General features: G+C 36.5%; 1 protein-coding gene across 1 annotated transcript in view; it reads left to right on the top strand.

The window, feature by feature from the left end:
* Tmprss11c (transmembrane protease, serine 11c) overlaps positions 1–22,245 on the top strand; it is a 57,828-nt gene that overhangs the window by 1,170 nt on the left and 34,413 nt on the right. The window contains exons 2-3 of the mRNA NM_001030297.2: positions 5,991–6,106; positions 16,613–16,731. Of these exons, the coding sequence (NP_001025468.1) occupies positions 5,991–6,106; positions 16,613–16,731 (235 nt within the window). The remainder of the gene's footprint in view (positions 1–5,990; positions 6,107–16,612; positions 16,732–22,245) is intronic.

Genomic DNA, 22,245 nt, shown 5'->3' with positions numbered 1-22,245 from the left:
CATAAATATTATCTGAGCAATAATATGAAGACAGACTTTAGTTTATATCAAGGAATTAATAATTTTAGAACCAGGCCACAGTTGGAAATCATTGCACAGCCTTTGTCAATAATCCTTTGCCTCACTAATCTTATCATTATTACACATGAATGATACACTAATATGCACTGTTAGTAAAAACACGTGGGAAAGTAGCATTGATGCTAAAATCAAACCAAGGTTATTTTGTTCTTTATCTCAACTGCTTACCAAGACATGGCTTCTGTTTAAAGTTATGCAGTTTGTTTTACAAACAACATTCCATCTAGTAATAATCTAGTAATAAGCCTGATGTTGTTTATAAGAATGTTCTAGAGAGAAATAGTAACAATGTGGGACTTTCCACTTGAATTTAAAATGTGCTGCTCCATAGTGAAACCAGTAAGGCCTTTGGGAGTGGGAAGGATTTCTGGGATGTGAGCAAAGCCCTAGTCCTCAGTCTCACCTATGTATATGAAGCTAGCCAGAGGGAGCCCCTCTTCCAGCCTCCAGGAAGTTCCATTAGGGAAGCTTGAAGTCAACGATGATTCCCAACCAGACAAACGTTTGTACCCAAGAATCGCTTTTACATAGCTTTGTAGGAAATCAGAATTCTTAAAACAGCAAATGCTTTCTAAATATCTATAAACTATGAAATTATTATGAAACTGTTAAGTGTCTGGCTTTTTATTTATAGAAGCAGAATTTGATATGGCTCTATTATAAAGAATGCAGTTAAGAACAGTTGAAAAATAGACACCAACTGTTTGCCACATCAATTTTTTCATTTAGAACAATTTCATTGAGACTTACTCTGTGGCAAGCTGCATGAGGACAAGTTAAATATCCGTGCTTTTACTGCTAAAACGTGGGGGGACATGTCTGAGGGTACAAATTCATGTTTAGGATTACATTCCCAGGACTAACCATATCATTCAGACAATTCCCCCCAAATCAGAAATACCACTCTAAAGTAAGTATATGAGCTGATAAGACTGGGGAAAATATATTTTCTATCTAAATCAAAAGAAATCTCTTGAACCTGGATTTCAAGGCTAACCCGGAGAGAAAGGGGACTGGACACATCTGGAGTAATTCCTTTTTTTTATCCCAACCTCAAAAGCTCATAGGCCCCATTGGACTTGCAAACTTTATATGCCCCAGTACAGGGGAACACCAGGGCCAAAAAGGGGGAGTGGGTGGGTAGGGGAGTGGGGGTGGGTGGATATGGGGGACTTTTGGTATAGCATTGGAAATGTAAATGAGTTAAATACCAAATAAAAAATGGAAAAAAAAAAAAAAAGCTCATAGGCACCAAATGGAAACAATGAGAGACACCAATTTCTATGTGCAAACAACTTGGACAATGTACTTTTTAATAATGATAATTTTATACGAAGTAAAATGAAATTTCTGAGAAGACATAGAAATATCATCCACATTAGAACCTCAGCTGACACTGCTTATTTAGGGCAAAAACCCTATCATCTCAGGGACTTGATGCCAAGTAACTAAAAAGTCAACTTCCTAACAGATATCTGATTTTCTTAACAAAAATCAAAATAATACAGGCACTAATATAGGTGATTCAAAGTGACCAGTATTTAGTACAGTTACTCAAAGATATATTAATGGTTCTTACTTAATGTTAGAAATATCCAATTAAGCATGTAATTATGTAACATGTATATGGGTAGAATATATAAACTAAGTAAAGTATAGAATATAAAGTATATAATATGGCATATAAAACAAAATATGAGTTTCCATTAATATAATAAAATAAAATGCTGATATTTATACATGTACTAATAGTAACTCATAAAGCAAGTACATATATAAAATGTAAAAATATATGTAATGGATTGAACAGTGCCCTCCCATCCATATATTAATATTGCAACCCCTGATATCTCAGAACATGAATGCATATAGGGAAAATTAAAACGGTGTGATTTTACCAAGGTTATTGGATAGACTCTACCACAGTATGTAAGTGCTTACAGAGGAAAGAGTCAAGATAGGAGAACAAAAGAATAGTGTGACGTCACAGGAGAAGACCCATCACCTACATGTCAGGGAGCATGGTCTTGGCAGATGTGAACCTGCCAGAATCTTATTTTCAGGTTTCCAACCTCCATAAACAAGAACACAACATTCTGCCCTGACTCTGTCTAGTCTATGGAACTTGTTGTGGCGGTCCTGCAAGTTGGTAGCGACACAGAGCACACAGAACGTGTTAATTTTGTACAGTTTTTCCACATTACATTTCTGGGGAAAAAGATAAAGTGGTTAACAAATATGGGTGACAATAAGTTCTTCATTTAATTATTTCTAAAGACACTTTTGTCTTTAGACATTCCACATTTGTGTATATCGAAATGAAATAGCATTTCCCAGTGCTAAAATATAAATATACTAAAATAAAATAGCTTCCCAGTTTATAAATAATGAGACAGGTTTTTATAATAGCTTTAAAGTTTATAAAAGTTTTGAAAGTTAAAAAAAACTTTTGAAATATAAAAGTTTTTAAAGAGGGTTCAATAAGTGAAGTTTTTGCTGGGCAAACATGTGGACTTGAGTTGAGAGCCCCAGTACACTTAAAAGCCATTCTTGGGGTCACAGTGCCAATAATCACTGTGGAAGAGGTAAAGACAGGCAGATCATGAGTATTTGACTGGATCAGAAGCTCCAGGTTGGGCGAACGACTCAAAAACTAATGTGGAACTGACTGCAGAGACAGTTGTTTTCTGAGGCTGTGATTTTGAACTGAATGGCTTGCTGAGTTTTGCAGAGAAACATTACACATGTGCATAACTGTGGGATCCTACCACAGGGAACAAGGGCTCTCACTAAGTTAGGAAATTTTTTAACTTGCATGTCATTCAAAATAATTCTAGATTTGCTTATTACAAAGGTGGGGAGAGAGAGAAAAGCACATGGCATAGAACTCTGACCTCTGTACACACCCATAGGTATTTGCACGCCACCATACACACACATTCACACAGATTTTGAAACAAATTGATTAAAAATTTGTATACTCTCCTATGCTGCCCCTGTATTGTTTCCAAGATGTACTTAATGCCCATGATTTGTGAATAATAACAAATTCAATAGTTGAGTGAAAAGGAGACCTCCAAACATTATATATTGTTTGATTTTATTCTATAATGTCCTTGCAATACAAACACACAAGAAGGGAAATCAAATCGGTGATTGTCAGGGGTTAAAGGTGGGGAAGAGGAGAAAAGTAGATTAAGTAGTTAAGCATGCAGGGCCTCTGATAATAGAAATGCTCAACATCATGACTCTATGCCTGTCAATGTCCAGGTTGTGATATTACAGTATAAATTACCATCAAGGAAAATGGTTTAAAGGGTTCAAAGAAATAATATTATTTCTTTTAGTTGCATTAAAGTCTGTAATTGCTTCAAAATGAAACATTAATGTGAAACATTTTAAAAATAACAGAAACATAATCTAGAAAGAGTATACTGTGTAAAAAATAACTTGGTCAGAAACTACAGCAGAGAAATGTCATAAAGGAAAAAAAAAAAGCAGAATTTGAAAACTATTCCAGGTTCACAACGTCGAGACATACAACAACCAAATGCAACATAGGAATTTTAGTTTCTTTTTTCTAATTTATTTTTTACTAGATATTTTCTTTATATGCATTTCAAATGCTATCCCAAAAGTTCCCTATACCCTCCCCCAGCCCTGCTCCCCTACCCACCCACTCCCACTTCTTGGCCCTGGTGTTCCCCTATACTGAGGCATATAAAGTTTGCAATACCAAGGGGCCTCTCTTCCCAGTGATGGCTGACTAGGCCATCTTCTGCTACATATGCAGCTAGAGACACGAGCTCTGGGGGGTACTGGTTAGTTCATATTGTTGTTTCACCTATAGGGTTGCAGACCCCTTCAGCTCCTTGGGTGCTTTCTCTAGCTCCTCCATTGGGGGCCCTGTGTCCGTTCCTATAAATGACTGTGAGCATCCACTTCTGTGTCTGCCAGGCACTGGCATAGCCTCATACAAGACAGCTCAGCTCAAACCGAATATGTAAAAGACACTTTAAAGACAAGCTTAAATGTGAACTTGATATAAATGGATATTTAAAAAATTAATAGCTTCACTAGGTATAGGAATGATCACAGATTTAAAAAAGAGTACTCTAAATTTTTATATAGCCTGTAAATCACCTAGGGTGACATCATGATTTCATGGTAACCATTGAAAAGCTACATTAAAACATGAAGTAAGTATTATTGTAAAATGTTAAAAGTTCTTACGGTTATGAAATAGGAATGTGGCCATCTATTCAACTAGTGTTTTTTTAATATGTATTCAAGTTTGGTTGGTTTTTTTTTTTAAGTCATTTTCTACTTCCTTCCCAGGGTACAGGGCCTTTTCTTTGTGCCTCTTTTCAGCAAACTTTTGGAATGAAAAGCCAGTGGTTCTGCTTCTATTCACACTAACTCTGCTCTCCTTTTAACTCTCTAACCCTACTATTCCTAGAGCTTTCTGTCGAGATCAGCTTTAGGACACCCATCCGTGACTACCATCCTTATTCTTGATATCATCGGAGTTATCTTCTGGCACAGCTTTCCTTGTTCCTCATCCTTGATTAGCCTCCATTGGCCTCTAAGACCTACTCTAACTGCCTCTCCTATCCTTGTTATTTCCTCTGGTATCTATTTTCTGCCAAGTCCTCTTTCTCGCTAACATTCTGGCAAACATCTGCACCGGTGATCCTACCTTGGTGTGTTTCTCTACTTCCTTGGTATTGTCATCCACTGATTCACTACTGTACATTCTCACAAATGACAAGATAATAAGACGCACCCATATTTCTATTCCACATTCTACGCTTGTATATCTAACCCACATTGCCTCGTGAATACCTGCTCAACATCCCTAACAACCATACTGCTGCAGAGAAGCCTTTTAATCTCATGTGATGGCAACGCCGGATTTTAAGTGTTCCGGCTAAACACCTAGAAATCATCCTCAACATCTCTTAGAATCTATCTTTTCATCAGGATATCTCTGTCAGCTTTATCCCTAAAACCTATACAAAGTTGAGACTCTTTCTTGCACCTTTAATACTCTGGTCTCAGCCAACGCCATCTTCTGTTTCAGTCGCAGTAATATTTTCTGTCTTGACCCTCTCTTTCTCCTTGTCCTCTACAGTTTATTCTTCACAACATGCAAAAGCATTCCATTAAGACATTGAGCCAAGTCATCACAAAAGCCTGCTCAGTGCTGCCATTTTGCTCAGAGGAAAACCAAAATCATCATCACGAGGCTCTGAAAATCCCGGCCTTTCCGCCTCTCGGGGTTACATTCACACTTCTCCCCTCACTGCAGCTCCAGACACGCTGTCCTTTTTGCCACACTATGCTTACCCCGGGCCTTCCTTGAGACATTCTCTTTGTCTGGAATTTCCCTTAGCTCTGCTCGCTGTTCTCACATTTTACCTTCCTGGGTCTTGCCCCTGACGGCTGACTTAATAGCAGTTTTTCACACCTGCAGCTAATACCAGCACCCTTATTTCTGATCTTTCTTTTTCTATAGCACCTGTAGACAATTACAGATTACATTTTTAAATTTTTATTTATCTATTTATTTATTCCAGTCTATCTCTACTCCATAGTTTGTAAGCATCATAGGAACAGGCATGACTGTTCCTACAGCAGTGCCTGGCACAGTAAAAACAAAAAAATTACAAATATTTTTTGAAGAAATAATGAATATTGATTTAGTATTACCGTTATCAATCATAGGTGCTGAGAAGTAAGCAGCCCCAATAATGTATGCACAAACTCCACTGTTTCGAAACTCTTCAGTCTACTGAATGCATTATTAATGTAAATAGCACACTTTTGCACTTAATATTAAATTCGTATGTGTTTCCAACAGGCCTGAATTGAGCTCTTACTGATTCCCTTCCTGTCCGTTTCCTCAGAACAGAGTGCAAAACAAAGATAAAACTCACAAGGTGTGGCAAGATTACCCTGGGCATCTTAACGGCGGTGCTTGCGGCAGTACTGATTGGACTCATTGCCTATTTTGCCGCCTGTGGTAAGTTTCCTTCAGAAACATGAGTTTGCTGACGCCGCATTGAGAAATCTGAGGAAGGAAGGGAGACAGGTGTCTTTTTATTTGTTTGTTATGCTTTTATACCCTATGATCGTTAACATTTACTACACTAACATTTAAAACTTTATTGAAAGATAACTAATACATAAAAATTGCACTTCTTACATATTTTTGTGAGTTTTTACATGTTATCATAGCACTTTTAATGGAAATACTATTACAATTAAAATAGTAAATGTTCATCGCAAAAGTTTGTCCTCAGACTTTGACCTCACGTGACTTTTAGCCCAGTGCATTTAAAACTAGAGAACTGGTGTTCTTTGTTTTCTTTTGTTTTGTTCTGTTTTGTTTTGTTTTGTCTTTGGAAAGATTTTCAGATTGAAGAAATATTGATGAAGAAAGTAGACATAGTCCCTATTTGTTGCAACTTAGTGGGTCTATAAGGAGATAAAGAACGAATTAGCAAATAAATATAAAGGCTAAGGACTTAAGATTTCTTACTACAGAAATAATATTTCTTACTGCAAAGACTGTGTCCTCCTCCTCCTCCTCCTCCTCCTCCTCCTCCTTCTTTTCTTCTTCTTTTCTTCTTCTTCTTCTTCTTCTTCTTCTTCTTCTTCTTCTTCTTCTTCTTCTTCTTTTCTTCTCTTCTTCTTCTTCTTCTTCTTCTTCTTCTTCTTCTTCTTCTTCTTCTTCTTCTTCTTTCTCATCTTCTTCTCCTCCTCTTCTTCCTCCTCCATCTTCTTCTTTGTTTGTTTTATTAGATATTTTCTTTATTTAAACATTTCAAATGTTAGACCCTTTCCTGTTTTCCCCTCCTAAAATCCCCTATCTCCTCCCTCCACCCACTGTTCACAAACCCACCCACTCCTGCTTCCTGGCCCTGACATTCTGCTATACTGGGGCATAAAGCCTTCACAGGATCGAGGGCTTCTCCTCCCATTGATGACTAACAAGGCCATCCTCTGCTACATATGCAGCTGGAGCCATGGGTCCCTCCATGTGTACACTTTGGTTGGCGGTTTAGTCCCTGGGAGCTCCAGGAATACTGTTTAGTTCATATTGTTGTTCCTCCTGTGGTGCTACAAACCCCTTCAGCTCCTTGGGTCCTTTCTCTAGTTCCTCCATTGGGGACCCTGTGCTCAGTCCAGTGGTTGCCTGAGAGCATCCACCTCTGTATTTGTCAGGCACTGGTAGAGCCCCTCAGGAGACAGCTATATCAAACTCCTGTCGGCAAGCACTTGTAGGCATCCATAATAGTGTCTGCATTTGGTGACTGTATATGGGATGGATCTCAGGTGGGGCAGTCTCTGGATGGTCTTTCCTTCAGTCTCTGCTCCGTACTTTGTCTCTGTAACTTCTCCCATGGGTAGCTTTCCCCCTTCTAAGGAGGACAGAAGTATCCACACTTTGGTCTTCCTTCTTCTTGAGCTTCATGTGTTCTGTGAATTGTATCTTGGGTATTCCGAGGTTCTGGACGAATATCCACTTGTCAATGAGTGCATAGCATGTGTGTTCTTTTGTGATTAGGTTACCTTCACTCAGGATGATTCTTTCTAGTTACATCCATTTGCCTAAGAATTTCCTAAATTCGTTGTTTTTAATAGCTGAGTAGTACTCCGTTGTGTAAATGTACCACATTTTCTGTATGCATTCTTCTGTTGAGGGACAGCTGGGTTCTTTCCAGCTTCTGGATATTATAAATAAGGCTGCTATGAACATAGTGGAGCATGTGTCCTTAGTACATGTTGGAGCATCTTCTGGGTATATGCCCTGTGTTTCTTTAAAACAATATTTTCCACCCATAAAATTTCTCCTTAAATCTAGATTTTCCTCCAATATTGAACAATGGTGGAAAATATGTCTACAAATATTCTATATAGCTCATCCATAAAATAAAATAAATGAAGTCATTGAATTTATTTTTTCTTTAAAGTAGAGCACCTTGTCAAGTTTTCTGTGTTTTTTTTTTCTGATCATTTTAAGCACAGTAACATTCTTTTCATCATTAAGAACATTGTATTGTCTATACACACACACACACACACACACACACAAACACACACACACACACACACACACACACACACACACACACACATATATATATATATATATATATATATATATATATATAATGAGTACGGGGTGATAATTGGATATATGTACATAATATTTAATGATCAAGGGGATTACCATGCTCAGCCCTTAAATTATGTCATTACTTTGAGTTTAACCTTGAAATTTTTTCTTTTAAATTCATCTAAATTCTTTCTTAACTTGTAAAATATATAATCATAAAATACAGCCATCTTACACTAAACTTATTCTTCCATCTACTGTACTAAGGCTCTTGTCATCTGACCTCTTCATTCTTCCTTTCTCAGCACTTCCTAGTGACCACTGTTCTAGTCTCTCATTTTATATAATCAATCTTATAGCACCCACATATAAGGGAGAACGTACACTATCTATCTTTGTACATGAGGATATTTTTATAAAAAATATTTTTCTATATTCGTATAGGCAATATATAAGATAGTTAGTTAAAATGTAGAAAAACCAAAAGTAATGGCAAATATAGTAATATTTGTTTTGTACTCAAGTAAAAATATTATGCCCTGGTGGTTTTCATGATAAATCTTTTGTTTCACCAAAGCTAAAGTACAGGGGGTGAGATGTTTGTGAGAAGGTATATGCTTTCATAGACTAGGATGCAATGTGCTTTCTATTGCTGTGCCTGCTCCCTCATGGATCTCGCCATTTGTCAGAACAAATTATTTTTAGAACAGTGGCAAAAGATCCCAACTTTCTGGTTTCTATTTTACTTTTATAAAAAATGTAATACAAATGCTCCCCTGTGTATTGGTAACTATGATTATTGCTCTCCTAGAAGCCACAAAATCTGAAGTCAGAATCAAGGCTCACAGAAACCCCTTTCCTGAAAGCAGAAGCCTAATCTAGACCTGATCAGCTTTGTCAATTACATTTGAAGACCAGAATTGACCAAGGGTTTCAACAGTCAGGAATATTTTTAAATTCTTGCACTTGCAAATAAAGAATCCATACATGGGTAAGAATCATAGTTACATAAATCTATAAGAACAATAGCTGCCATGCATATAAATATTATCCCCTGGAATCATCTCATGAGGCCACTAGGCTTCTATTTTTACATAATTCATGACTCACAGATTGGGAACTACTATTTGAAAACATGATAGTAATTTCCAGAAAAGAGATTACAATTATAAGAGTCTGGCTAACTCATCCAATATCCATTTCAGTTTATGAAAGGAAAACACCACCATCACAGACAGAAACAGAGAGAGCTGTGCAGCATGATCTAATGAGGCACTTGACAGGAAGTAGAGGCTTTGCAACCACTTTAAATTTATTTTCCATTTATACTTATTAGACAGATTGCAATGGCAGTTTTACCACTGCTAAATCATGAATTATTGTCATAACATATGACAAAAATATCTATAAATAAGTATTCACTTTAAAGATTCTAAACTTAGTCATCCATCAAGAGTAGGTGCCAGAAACTGAAGGTAAGAGGAGAATATTTAAGGAGATTATATTTGGAAATGCATATACATTTATTTCTCACATTATTATCACCAACTTAATGCTTGATGAATTGATATTTCTCCTTCTCATCAAGCCGAGAAACAGACCTCATAAAACAGATCAACATTGCCCTGAAAAGACCCTCATAGATTAAGGAACATAGTGGACTGAAGTCTAACTCCCCCATGGAGTTTCTAAAATAGAAGTAATGAGTACCTAAGCTGGTGACATGGTTCAGTGGTTAAGAGAAGCTGCGGATCTTCCAGAGGACCCAGTCCATTTCTCAGAACAACCATTTATCAGGCAACTCACAAATTCCTGTAACTCCAGCTCCAGGGGTTCCCGCTTCCTCTTCTGTCTTTTTGAAGCACCCACTTACAGGTGCCATGCAATCACACAGACACACAGGCAAATACAAAGAAGTAAAATAAATCTAAAACAAATAATGGAAAAAATAAAAAATAAAAGGCAGAACACACACACACAAATAATGGGTTTATGATGTTTCAGCAGCATTACAAAAGAGGAAATCCCCATAAACATCCAGAGTCAATGGGGATAAACAATGTGTTTTCTAGGGAGCAAATAGAGCCTTCCCAGAAAATAATTTCCATCATTTCAAGAACTAATCAAGAGGCCATCTGCAGAGCACTTAGATCTATGGTTCAAGATGAGTCTCAAGCCTAGATGCTGGAGAAGGAATAAATACAAGCAGAATAGAGGTAAATTTGTCAATGAAAAGTGATTATCATCAAGACTATTCCAGCAATGCCAGAAAGCACAAATCAAAGATTCTAACCTATTTCTTTTTGAATGTCTCTGTAGTATTTTGTAGTTCACTATCGTAGACTCCAGACCCAGAAATAGTGAGCCATATTTTGCAACAATTATTTCTTCATTGGAGTCAGTAATTAGCCAAAAAATAGCTAAGCAAACCAAAGCACAGAGCAGCTCTCCCTCATGGATACCTTCTTCTCTCCACTTTATGGTACTCTAAATGGTAATCAGATGCTTTCTAGTTAGTTCACCTTCTGATATATATATATATATATATATATATATATATATATATATGAATGAGTGTTTTGCCTACATGTGTATATGGGTGCCACATATCTTCAGTGCCTACTAGAGTGAGTAGAGGGACCTGGAGTCACCATGTGGGTAATAGTAACTGAAACTGGAACCTCTCACCTACTGAGACATATCTCCAACCCAAATTTTAGTTAACTGTCTCAGGAAGGTAAATAGTTATCTTAATAAAAGAATGCAACAAAAATAAGGGTATATGAAAAAAAGCATCCACAAACTTATTTAGCATTCATTCACTGAGTGACTACTTATGAACAAAAAGAATCTACTAGCCAGGCATGGTGGCGTATGCCTTTAATCCCAGCACTTGGGAGGCAGATGCAAGCGGATTTCTGAGTTCGAGGCCAGCCTGGTCTACAAAGTGAGTTCCAGGACAGCCAGGGCTACACAGAGAAACCCTGTCTCGAAAAACCAAAAAAAAAATTAAAAAAAAAAAAAGAATCTACTAATCTAGGTGCTTTACATAGTAAGTGAACCACTGTGATGTTTTCAAATAGTATTTGGTGATCTAAACTTTGAATTTCATGTAACTTTCACATATCACCAAATACCATTATTATTTTTTCCAACCTAAATGCAAAAGCTATTATATGTTTATCGAATATCCAAAACCAAGCCAGATTTGGTCCTGAAAATTGTCTTTAAAAATTCCTATTTCAAACCCATAAAGTTTAACCAACCCAGAATCACTTAGGTTATTTTTGAGTATTATTAAATGGGCTGGGGATGCAGTTCAGTATCAGAACACGAGCTTAGGGTACATGAGTCTTCAATTCCCAGTGACTTGTGGGGGGAAAGGAGGAAGAAAGATAGAAGAAAGAAACAAAAATGAAAAGAGGAAAAAATATTATTGCATCAAGTCCTAAATTATAGTTCTAGAGGAGAAATAAATCCAAAGTTTTATTGCACAGTAGGATGACCACAAATTTTTGATAACGCAGTGCATTTTTTAAATATAACGTTGTATTACTTTTCTTAGACTTTCTCTCATGTGTACAATATATTTTGATCATATTTACCTCTAAGCTTCCTCCTAACTCCTCCTAAATCCGCCACCCATCCCCAAACCCTTCCTAACTTTATGCCCTTATTTTTCTTAATAGCCCACTGTTTCCAATGTGTGCTACCCATATACTCATGGGTATGGAGCTATCCACTAGATCGGTGGTTCTCCACCTTCCTAATGCTGGAATCCTGTAACATGGCTCCTCAAGTTCTGGTGACCTTCAACCATAAATTTATTTGTTCCTGCTTCATAACTGTAATTTGATACTGTTATGAATCTTAATGTAAATATCTATATGTGACCCACCCAAAGGGGTCCCAATCCACAGATTGAGAACAGCTGTACTAAAGCATAGTCGACCTATCAGAAGACATTCTCTTAAAGAAAATTGACTCTTCCCCCTGCATGAGGTTGGAGTGGGGGCTCATGAACTCTTCCATGCTGGAGTGTTGGCTGGTTTGATTTTATTCCAGCACCCACAGCTGCCATGAGTTCATAAGTACTGGTGTTTCTCATACACAGAAATCACTGCTTCATTCCAGGCCTCGCTAAGCTCTGGCACTTACAATCTTTCCAGCCCCCCTTCCACAATGGTTTCTGAGACTTTGTGGTAGAGGGTATAATTATATACACACCATTTGTATCTGAGCATTACACAGACACATATTCTCTATAATTTCACCAATTGTGAATTTCTAAATTGACTGCTGTACACATCACAAAAAAATCCATTATAAGGTCCATTTTTAAAAACTATACTAAAGGGACTGTGAATATTCTTATCATAAAAATGATGTCTGAGGAAATTAGTGTTACTCTGATTTGAATACTATGCAAAATAGATGTGCCTGATAGCCTAAAAGTATTTACAATTATGTCAATTAAAATTAAATTAAGTTCTATTTCTGTAGCTTTTTAAATACAAAAAAAAAAGTTTGTACACAAAGCCTACACTCAAAGATGTTATTGGTAGTAGAATCTGTACTGTCCAAATTTCTCCATGTGGCTCTGGTGGGCAGCCAAGATTGAGAATAGCTCACCTTGAGGAAAACAGACAGGCATAAGATTAAGACATTTAAAGGTTCATAGATGGTGACCAATTTCACCATATCATTTCAAGGTACCAGAAACCCAAGTTCCTTTAGTCATGTTGCTTGGCCGTATGTGCCCTGATTTGACAATGTCATCTCAATGTCTAAGGCACCTGGACTAGTTGTGGTCATCATGTACAAATTCCAGCCATCCAGTAGGAAGACCAGGAAAGTAGCTGTACTCAATAAGAGAACAGCTCAAATGTTCCAGAAGTATTTTTCAGAATGCAAAGGCAACAGGATCATTCTTAGATTTAACATGGGTATAAACATTTTCTAGATTAGCATCTGCTCAGGCACAAATAAGATTGTATTACCCTGAGGAAGAGAAGAATGTCAACAAATGGCACATAGTTGATTCTTAGAGAAAGTTAAACTTCCTTGCTAATCTTTTCATCACTTCTATTTCAAGATATTCCCAAAGTTTTATACTAATCATAAGTAGAAGCTCTTAACCCTTTACACCCCTCTACAAATAGCTACTTTAGTTCCGAGGAATAATAAATAAATGTAAAAATGTAAGAGCACAGACAAGTGGGGCCTTCTCAACTGCCCTTTCATTTGCGTCATCAGTTTGTTCTGCCTCCAAGAGCCAAAACTAGAAATAGGTGCGTTTTTCTTCACAGAGAATCTCTTCAAAGTCAAGTGTCACAATACATTCTGTAAAGGGCACTGTAAGCTCTCCAAGAGCCCGTTTAAGAGAACACAGTTGGAAGCAGCAACTATGAAAGGAGACAGCAGAAGCTGAGGCCCAAGCTTAGGACATTCAAGATAGCTCTACTTCTAAGACTAAATCAGCCAGAATAGGTCACATGCATGACATTCACTGTTAAACTATGCATAAAACTGGGCATGTATATTGTTTGTGGATTAATTATAAGCCCAAATATAAATGGGCTGGGACAAAAGTCCAAAGACAAAATAAAAGGATCAATGCAAATTAAAAATGAAAACAGTATTTTCTTTATGACACTTATCTAAGAAATCAGACTAAATATCTACTTCTTTAAAAATAATTATAGGTCATCTCATATAATTTTTCAATGTAAAGAAGAGAATTGTTGAGGTTTTTAGTTTTCCTTAAGCTTTGATCCTCAATAATCATATGACCTTGATTAATTGTATTAATTCTTCTTTTATGAGTAAAAATAACACCTAAAACAGATCTAATGCCCTGACTTTTTCTTCACATTGTCTGTATTATATGTGAGAGACTGTGGCTAACCTTTTACTATGACACTCTGCTTGTACCTATAAAGGCAAATGAAAACATTCAATTTACTTCTATTCTTTTTGAGTCAGTACTCAGTGATCTAATAAAATAAGGAGCTACAAAAGGCTTTATTCTGTAGTGCCTAGCTTCACAAGGATAAAAAATACTTGATATTTCTAAAGATAAGTAATGTGGTATTTGTGCAAACCAATATAAAATGGCAAAATACAATTCTTTAGAATTATTCTGGAAAAAAAGGCCTATGTCAAGGAAATAGTATATATAAAATTTAAACACAACTGTCAAAAATATTAGAAAATCAGTACCTAAGATAAGTAATTACAGAGAAAGTTGTTCCCTTAATATTAATTTTCTGAACCAGCAAGATGATCCGTGGGTGAGAACACTTGCAGCCAAGCTGAGTTGCTAAGTTCAATTCCCAAAACTTACATGGTAGACAGAGATGAGTGCCTCCCTCAGGTTGCCTCTGATCTTCACATGTGTTCCATGCATGCACTGCCACAGTCACACACACACACACACACACGCACACGCACACGCACACGCACACAGACACACATGGGGGTCGGGGGGGGGGGACTGGAGAGATGGCTCAGCGGTTAAAAACACTGAGTGCTCTTCCAGAGGTCCTGAGTTCAATTCCCAGCAACCACATGGTGTCTCACAACCATCTGTAATGGGATCCAATGCCCTCTTCTGATATGTCTGAAGACAGTAACAGTGTACTCATATGTGTAAAATAAAAGAAAGTACTAAAATTTTCTTCAAATTATTTTTCTAGTTATGTAAGATTTGTTGACATAAATAAACTCTAAGGACAAACATTTAAAAAAATAGAAACTGTGGTGGAGAGATAATTCAGTGGTAGAAAGCTCTTATTCTTACAGAAGACCTGGGCTAAATTCCCAGCACCCATATGGTATCTACCAACCCTCCATAACTCCAGTTCCAGCAGATCCAATGTCCTCTTTGATCTCTATGGGCAATAGAAATACACTTGGTGCACAGACCATGCAGGCAAAACACTCACACAAACAAATAATGTAATATCCTAGCCCACTTCCTTTTTAACTCTTTTCATTTATTTTCATGAAAACTTTATTAATCAAATATTTTCTCAAGCATGATTGTAGTGATGACATAATATTCTATTACAAATTTTACTTATTTATGTATAAGCAGCTTATTTTGTTAATTTTTTTTTGCTCTTAGGATTGTCTACTTTTTTAACGTTGTTTCAAATAGTATTTTTATGTGGATATTTCTGTGGAACTCATTATATGGAGAATAGAACTGAAAGGAGGGATCAGAATGAGTTCTGAAAATAGATTGCAAGGTTTTGGCAACATTATCAAATTATCCTCCCAAACTGTGGTCTGACTTTCATTCCCAAGACAGGCTACAAAAACATCTGGGTTGACTGACTGACTGACTGACTGACTGACTGACTGACTAATTGATTGATTAATTTGTCATCTTTATTAGCTTAATCTAAAACCAAAACAGTGAGTTATGGAGAGGGCTTAGTGGATAAAATGCTAGCTGTATAAGCATGGAGACTTGAGTCACAATCCCCACGAAGACCCACATAAAAAGCTATTCCTCATGCTAGAGAGCAGAAACAGGCAGATCCAACATCAGCCCATGGCCTCCACACATGTACACACACACACACACACACACACACACACACACACACACACGCACCACATACAAAGTATGATTTTATTTTACTTTTTATCTCTCCAGTTACTGTGAAAGGCATGGCAGGCTATACCAAATGATTAATTGCAAACACTGACATGAAAAAAATTCTCAAAACACTACCAAATATTTTTACTTCTTTCACTGTTTATTTTACCACTATTTCTAGCTCCCTTTCTCCCTCTCCCCCCACCCCTTCTAGTCTCTTCCCTTTAATACACAGACTGGAGGCACACAAATAAAACTCGATATTTAAGAAGAGGGGGTTTTCATTTTTCTGTTAGAAGACTATGAGTGGTTCTGGCCAGCCTTGCTCCCAGCCTATCTCATTCCATTGCTTGTCTAACATCACACACTTCATTTCTTTGTTCAGTTTACTTAGTGTGCAGGGTTTTCAAGACATGTCTCCCCTCATTTTCTCCATTGTGCATTTTAATTACTTACATATTCTGTGAGTAAGAAATCCTATGATTTGGCTGACTTTTTTCAAAATGTAATGTATAACAATCATAAAGACCAAGATAATTACTATATTTTAATGTAATTTTGTTTCATAACATTTTGCCCAAACTTGAAAAGTGGCACATTAAAATTTTACATTAAAAAACCTTGAATATATTTTTGGTGAAAGGTTATAATTTAACATTCCTCTACCTGAGCATTTTCCACAATCGCTGGACATCAAGACTTGTAGATATTACGAAACCCAACATTTTATGAGCATGTGACTTCTCAATGAAGTGGGTGTGTACAATGGGAAAACTATGTTCCTTTTCTCTCCTCAGGAAAAGACTCTTTCTACTACCATGTCAGCTTTAAGGTTAACAACATTGACTATGACAGCAAATTTGCAAAGCCATATTCTCAGGAATACATGGACCTAAATAAAAGGATAGTGTCTTTGGTAAGTAGAAAGTAGAATGGGGTTTTTTTTCTGTGCATTTCTAAAAGTGTTAAGACTCTAGTAATCACCTTCCAAGTTCAAAACAGTTCCTAACCAGTACCTTAGCCCTAGATTATACATCTCAGCCATCTCAGACAGTCTTCTAAAAGTGTGAACAGGGAAATATGCAAAGGGACACATTTTAAGAAATGCTTAAAAAATGACATGTAAAAGCATTGATATTTCTAATGAATTCATCAATTACATGAATACCATATATTTGATCACTAAGATACACAACTAAAGCCCATGCTTCCTCTCATGTGAAAATTAACTAGTCTCTTGAGGAAGAAACCTTGCCAGTCTGAAAGAGTGTGTGACCAAAATAAAGTTCACTTTGCAAGCCCTCATTGTTGAGGAAAGGCTATAAAACACTAGCTTAAGAATCAGCTTCATTGTCATAGTCACCGGGTTAAAGGTTCAACAAAGAGACCAAGTGCGCCTAGCCAGAAACTTCTGTTACCACAAAAACTACTATAACTAACTCAAGTAATTCAATTAGCTATAATGATAGTGTCAGGGGCAGCGATGATGTCATTCCTCTGCCGGATAGCATCATTCATCTGCCATTTCTCCTAGAATCTCCTGCTAGGACATTGGAGGGCTCACTCCTCTGATGAAAACTTATAGTCCTTCCAAAGCATCCCATGGCATACAAGGTTTTAATAAGTTAGAGTCTCTGAAAGTCCTGGTGTGTTTTGATTATCATGGAAAAAAATTGGAAAATGGAGGCAAAAGACTGAGCCTTTAGTTTTGTGACAAAATGGAAACAAAGCAATATAGTACAGTGGATGAGGAAAAGTCTTCAATGAAATATTCTACGCTCAGAGAGACAAATACTGCTCCTTTTCATTCGCATGCGGAACCTACAGTTTAAGTATATACCATAGGACATTAAAAAACAATGAATCTGTTTGGAAAAAGGCAGGGTACCGGTGGATGGGTAGGAAGAGGAAAAGAAAAAGAATGAAAAGCCAGACAGTGGTGGCTCACACCTTTAATCCCAGCATTTGAGAGGCAGAGGCAGGCAGATTTCTGAGTTGGAGGCCAGCCTGGTTTACAGAGTGAGTTCCAGGACAGCCACGGCTACACAGAGAAACCTTGTCTCAAAAAAATCAAAAAATAAATAAAAAGAAGAATGGAGAATAGAGCAAAATAAGAAAATATATATAAATGTCTATATGAAAATATAATAAAGATAATCATTTTATACACTGGATACTACTAATAAAAATAACACAAAAAGGAGAAATCAACTCAAATCCCTTAGCCAATACCAAAATTACTTTTTTACTAGCTCTATGACTCTAGCTCTGTAATTTCTCTTCACCTCGGCTTCTTTACATTGGCATTAGATCACAAATGCCAACATAATAAGGTAATGCAGACATTACAAAAGATAACTGTGATATAACCCAAAGCCCTATTATTTTGCTAGTCTTTTAAAACAGATAGTCTTAATCTATGGGTACAATGACGAGTCATTGAGACTTGGTTTAATATTATATCCACTTAGTAATACAATGGTAGAAGGTCCTCTCCTGGGATTTATGGTCTGTATAGTCAGAGGTTCTTGGTCTAACCATGGAGCAAGGTATATGTTTCATCTTGTTGAGTGGGCCTTAAGTCATGCTTACTATTACAGCATCCATGCCAATATAGAGTTTCTAAAAATTTATCCTAAGACAAGCTCTAAATTCAGACCAATTCCTTCAAATCAATTAGCCCCTGCACTCCAGAACCGTAGCTCTCAAGCTTCCTAATGCTATGGGTCTTTAATAGAGTTCTTCATGTTGTAGAGACCCCTAATCATAAAACTATTTTTGTTGCTACTTCATAACTGTAATTTTACTATTGTTATGAATCCCAATGTAAATATCCGATATGCAGGATATCTGATATGCAACCTTTGTGAAAGGATTATTTGATGCCTCCAAGGGGTCATGGCCTAAAGGTTGAGAACCAGTGTTCCAGAACAATTGAAAGAACTTGCTCTTATCACCCTTGCCTATTAAGCAGCAATCATGACCTCTTCCTTCAGGCTTCAAGAACTCCATTCCTGGCTTTCACCACATCTGTTTGAAAACAACCTATGAAAAATATATGTTGTACAACGCCTTTATAATTGCCTTTCTTTCTGTTTTCACTGAATATAATAATGTTTCACACATTACAGTAAATACCATGTAAACAAAATTCATAACCACAACACTCTGATAATAACATGTACTATATGGAGTACTCATTAGAAAGATCTGGCACTCACTACAATAATTCCTATAGAATCTCTTATTCTGATTGCCACAATGTAATCCTTTCAATGATTCATTATAAAGATATATAATATACAAGTTTATATATAATATATAATGTATGCTATAATATATATTATATGACATATGATGTATGTATACATGTATGGCATATGACAACTAACATGTAACACATAACATATGTATGTGTATATATGTGTGTATTATGTAAGTTTTTATATATGTACATATGCATATATATATATTCAAGAGAATATGTTGCTATGGTATAAACTATGGAGGGAAGGTCTTGATACAAAACATTCTCACAGTTCATATTTTATATAATTTTCTAAATGATAGTTCCAGAAGTCTCTGAGCCTTCCTGCTATTTTAAGCTCTTCAGCAGGTATGATATCCAAGTTTGATATCTAAGTGAAAAAAAGTTCTAAGAACAACTAACAATGGTACAATATCTTAGTAATATAATTAGGTTTATTAGTTTTCAGTATAAGTACATATTTATCAATATTTAATCCTCAGAATGCTCCTATATTATATAAAGAAAATGAGACAATATGAGATTAAATTGTCCAAATTCAAGCTTTGTGATTGGGGGGCGGGGGAGTCCTCTATTTAGAGACCACCAAAATACTAAAAAATTTTGAGTACACTCCAAATTGTAAGACATAAATATGAGAGTGCTCTGACTCCAGAACTCAGGTGAGAATGCCATTTTCTCTCCAGTATCTCTCTAAAGTGGGTCTGCTCAGGAGAGCTGAGGCCACATACACGACAGAGGTGCATACTCATCAAAGGTAAAATTTACCAAGATGAACTCTTAATACTGAACATCTATGCTCCAAATGTAAGGGCAGCCACATTCATTAAATAAACTAGTAAAGTTCAAAGCACACATTGCACTGCACATAATAATAGTGGGAGACTTCAACACCCCACTCTCATCAATGGACAGATCCTGGAAACAGAAGCTAAACAGAGACACAGTGAAACTGACAGAAGTTATGAAACAAATGGACTTAACAAATATCTATAGAACATTTAATCCTAAAACAAAAGGATATACCTTCTTCTCAGCACCTCATGATACCTTCTCCAAAATTGACTATATAATTGGTCAAAAAACAGGCCTCAATACATACAAAAATATTGAAATTGTCCCATGCATCCTATCAGATCACTACGGATTAAGGCTGATCTTCAATAACAACATAAATAATAGAATGCTAACATACACTTGGAAGCTGAACAACACTCTACCACTCAATGATAACTTGGTCAAGGAAGAAATAAAGAAAGGAATTAAAGACTTTTTAGAGTTTAATGAAAATGAAGCCACAACATACACAAACTTACGGGGCACAATAAAACCAATCCTAAGAGGAAGACTCATAGTTCTGAGTGCCTCCAAAAAGAAACTGAAGAGAGCATACACTAGCAACTTGACAACACACCTAAAAGCTCTAGAATAAAAGGAAGCAAATTCACCCAAAAGGAGTAGACAGCAGGAAATAATCAAACTCAGGGCTGAAATCAACCAAGTGGAAACAAAAAGAACTATACAAAGAATCAACCAAACCAGGAGCTGGTTCCTTGAGGAAATCAACAAGATAGATAAACCATTAGCCAGACGAACTAGAGGGCACAGTGTCCTAATTAACAAAATCAGAAATGAAAAGGGAGACATAACAACAGAATCTGAGGAAATCCAAAAAATCATCAGATCCTTCTACAAAAGCCTCTACTCAACAAAAATGGATACATGGAAGAAATGGACAATTTTCTAGACAGACATCCCTTACCAAAGTTTAATCAGGATCAGATTAACGATCTAAACAGTATATCCTAAGGAAATAGAGACAGTCATTAATAGTCTCACAACTAAAAATAAGCCCAGGACCAGATGGGTTTAGTGTAGAATTCTATCAGACCTGCAAAGAAGACCTAATTCCAATTATCCTTAAACTATTCCCCAAAATAGAAACAGAAGGTACTCTACCCAATTCGATCTATGAAGGCACAATTACTCTGATACCTAAACCACAAAAAGACCCAACAAAGAAAGAGAACTTCAGACAAATTTCTCTTATGAATATCGATGCAAAAATACTCAATAAAATCTCACTAACCGAATCCAAAAACACATCAAAATTATCATCCATCATGATCGAGTAGGCTTCATTCCAGGGATGCAGGTATGGTTTAATATACGGAAATCCATCAACGTAATCCACTATATAAACAAACTCAAAGACAAAAACCACATGATCATCTCGTTAGATGCTGAGAAAACATTTGACAAAATCCAACACCCATTCATGATAAAAGTCTTGGAAAGATCAGGAATTCAAGGCCCAGACCCAAACATAATAAAAGCAATATACAGCAAACCAGTAGCCAACATCAAACTAAATGGAGAGAAACTTGAAGCAATCTCACTAAAATCAGGGACTGGACAAGGTTACCCACTTTCTCCTTAACTAATCCATATAGTACTTGAAGTCCTAGCCAGAGCAATTAGACAACAAAAGGAGCTTAAAGGGATATAAATTGGAAAGGAAGAAGTCAAAATATCACTATTTGCAGATGATATGGTAGTATACATAAGAGACCCCAAAAATTCCACCAGAGAACTCCTAAATCTGATAAACAACTTCAGTGAAGTATCTGGATATAAAATTAACTCAAACAAATCAGTGGCCTTTCTCTACACAAAGGATAAACAGGCTGAGAAAGAAATTAGGGAAACAACACCCTTCACAATAGTTACAAATAATATAAAATACCTTGGTGTAACTCTAACTAAGCAAGTGAAAGATCTATATGATGAGAACGTCAAGTCTCTGAAGAAAGCAATTAGAAGAAGATCTCAGAAGATGGAAAGATCTCCCATGCTCATGGATTGGCAGGATTAATATAGTAAAAATGACCATCTTGCTGAAAGCAGTCTACAGATTCAATGCAGTCCCCATCAAAATTCCAACTCAATTCTTCACAGAGTTAGAAAAAACAATTTGCAAATTCATCTGGAATAACAAAAAACCTAGGATAGCAAAAACTATTCTCAACAATAAAAGAACGTCTGGTGGAATCACCATCCCCGACCTCAAGCTATACTGCAGAGAAATTATGATAAAAACTGCATGGTACTGGTACAACGACAGACAGGTAGATCAATGAAATGGAATTGAAGACCCAGAAA

This window comes from Mus musculus, chromosome 5 (genome assembly GCF_000001635.26).
Source record: "Mus musculus strain C57BL/6J chromosome 5, GRCm38.p6 C57BL/6J".
Lineage (NCBI taxonomy): Eukaryota > Metazoa > Chordata > Mammalia > Rodentia > Muridae > Mus > Mus musculus.
Note: the sequence above shows the minus strand (reverse complement) of the source record. Positions and strands in the feature narration are given on the sequence as shown.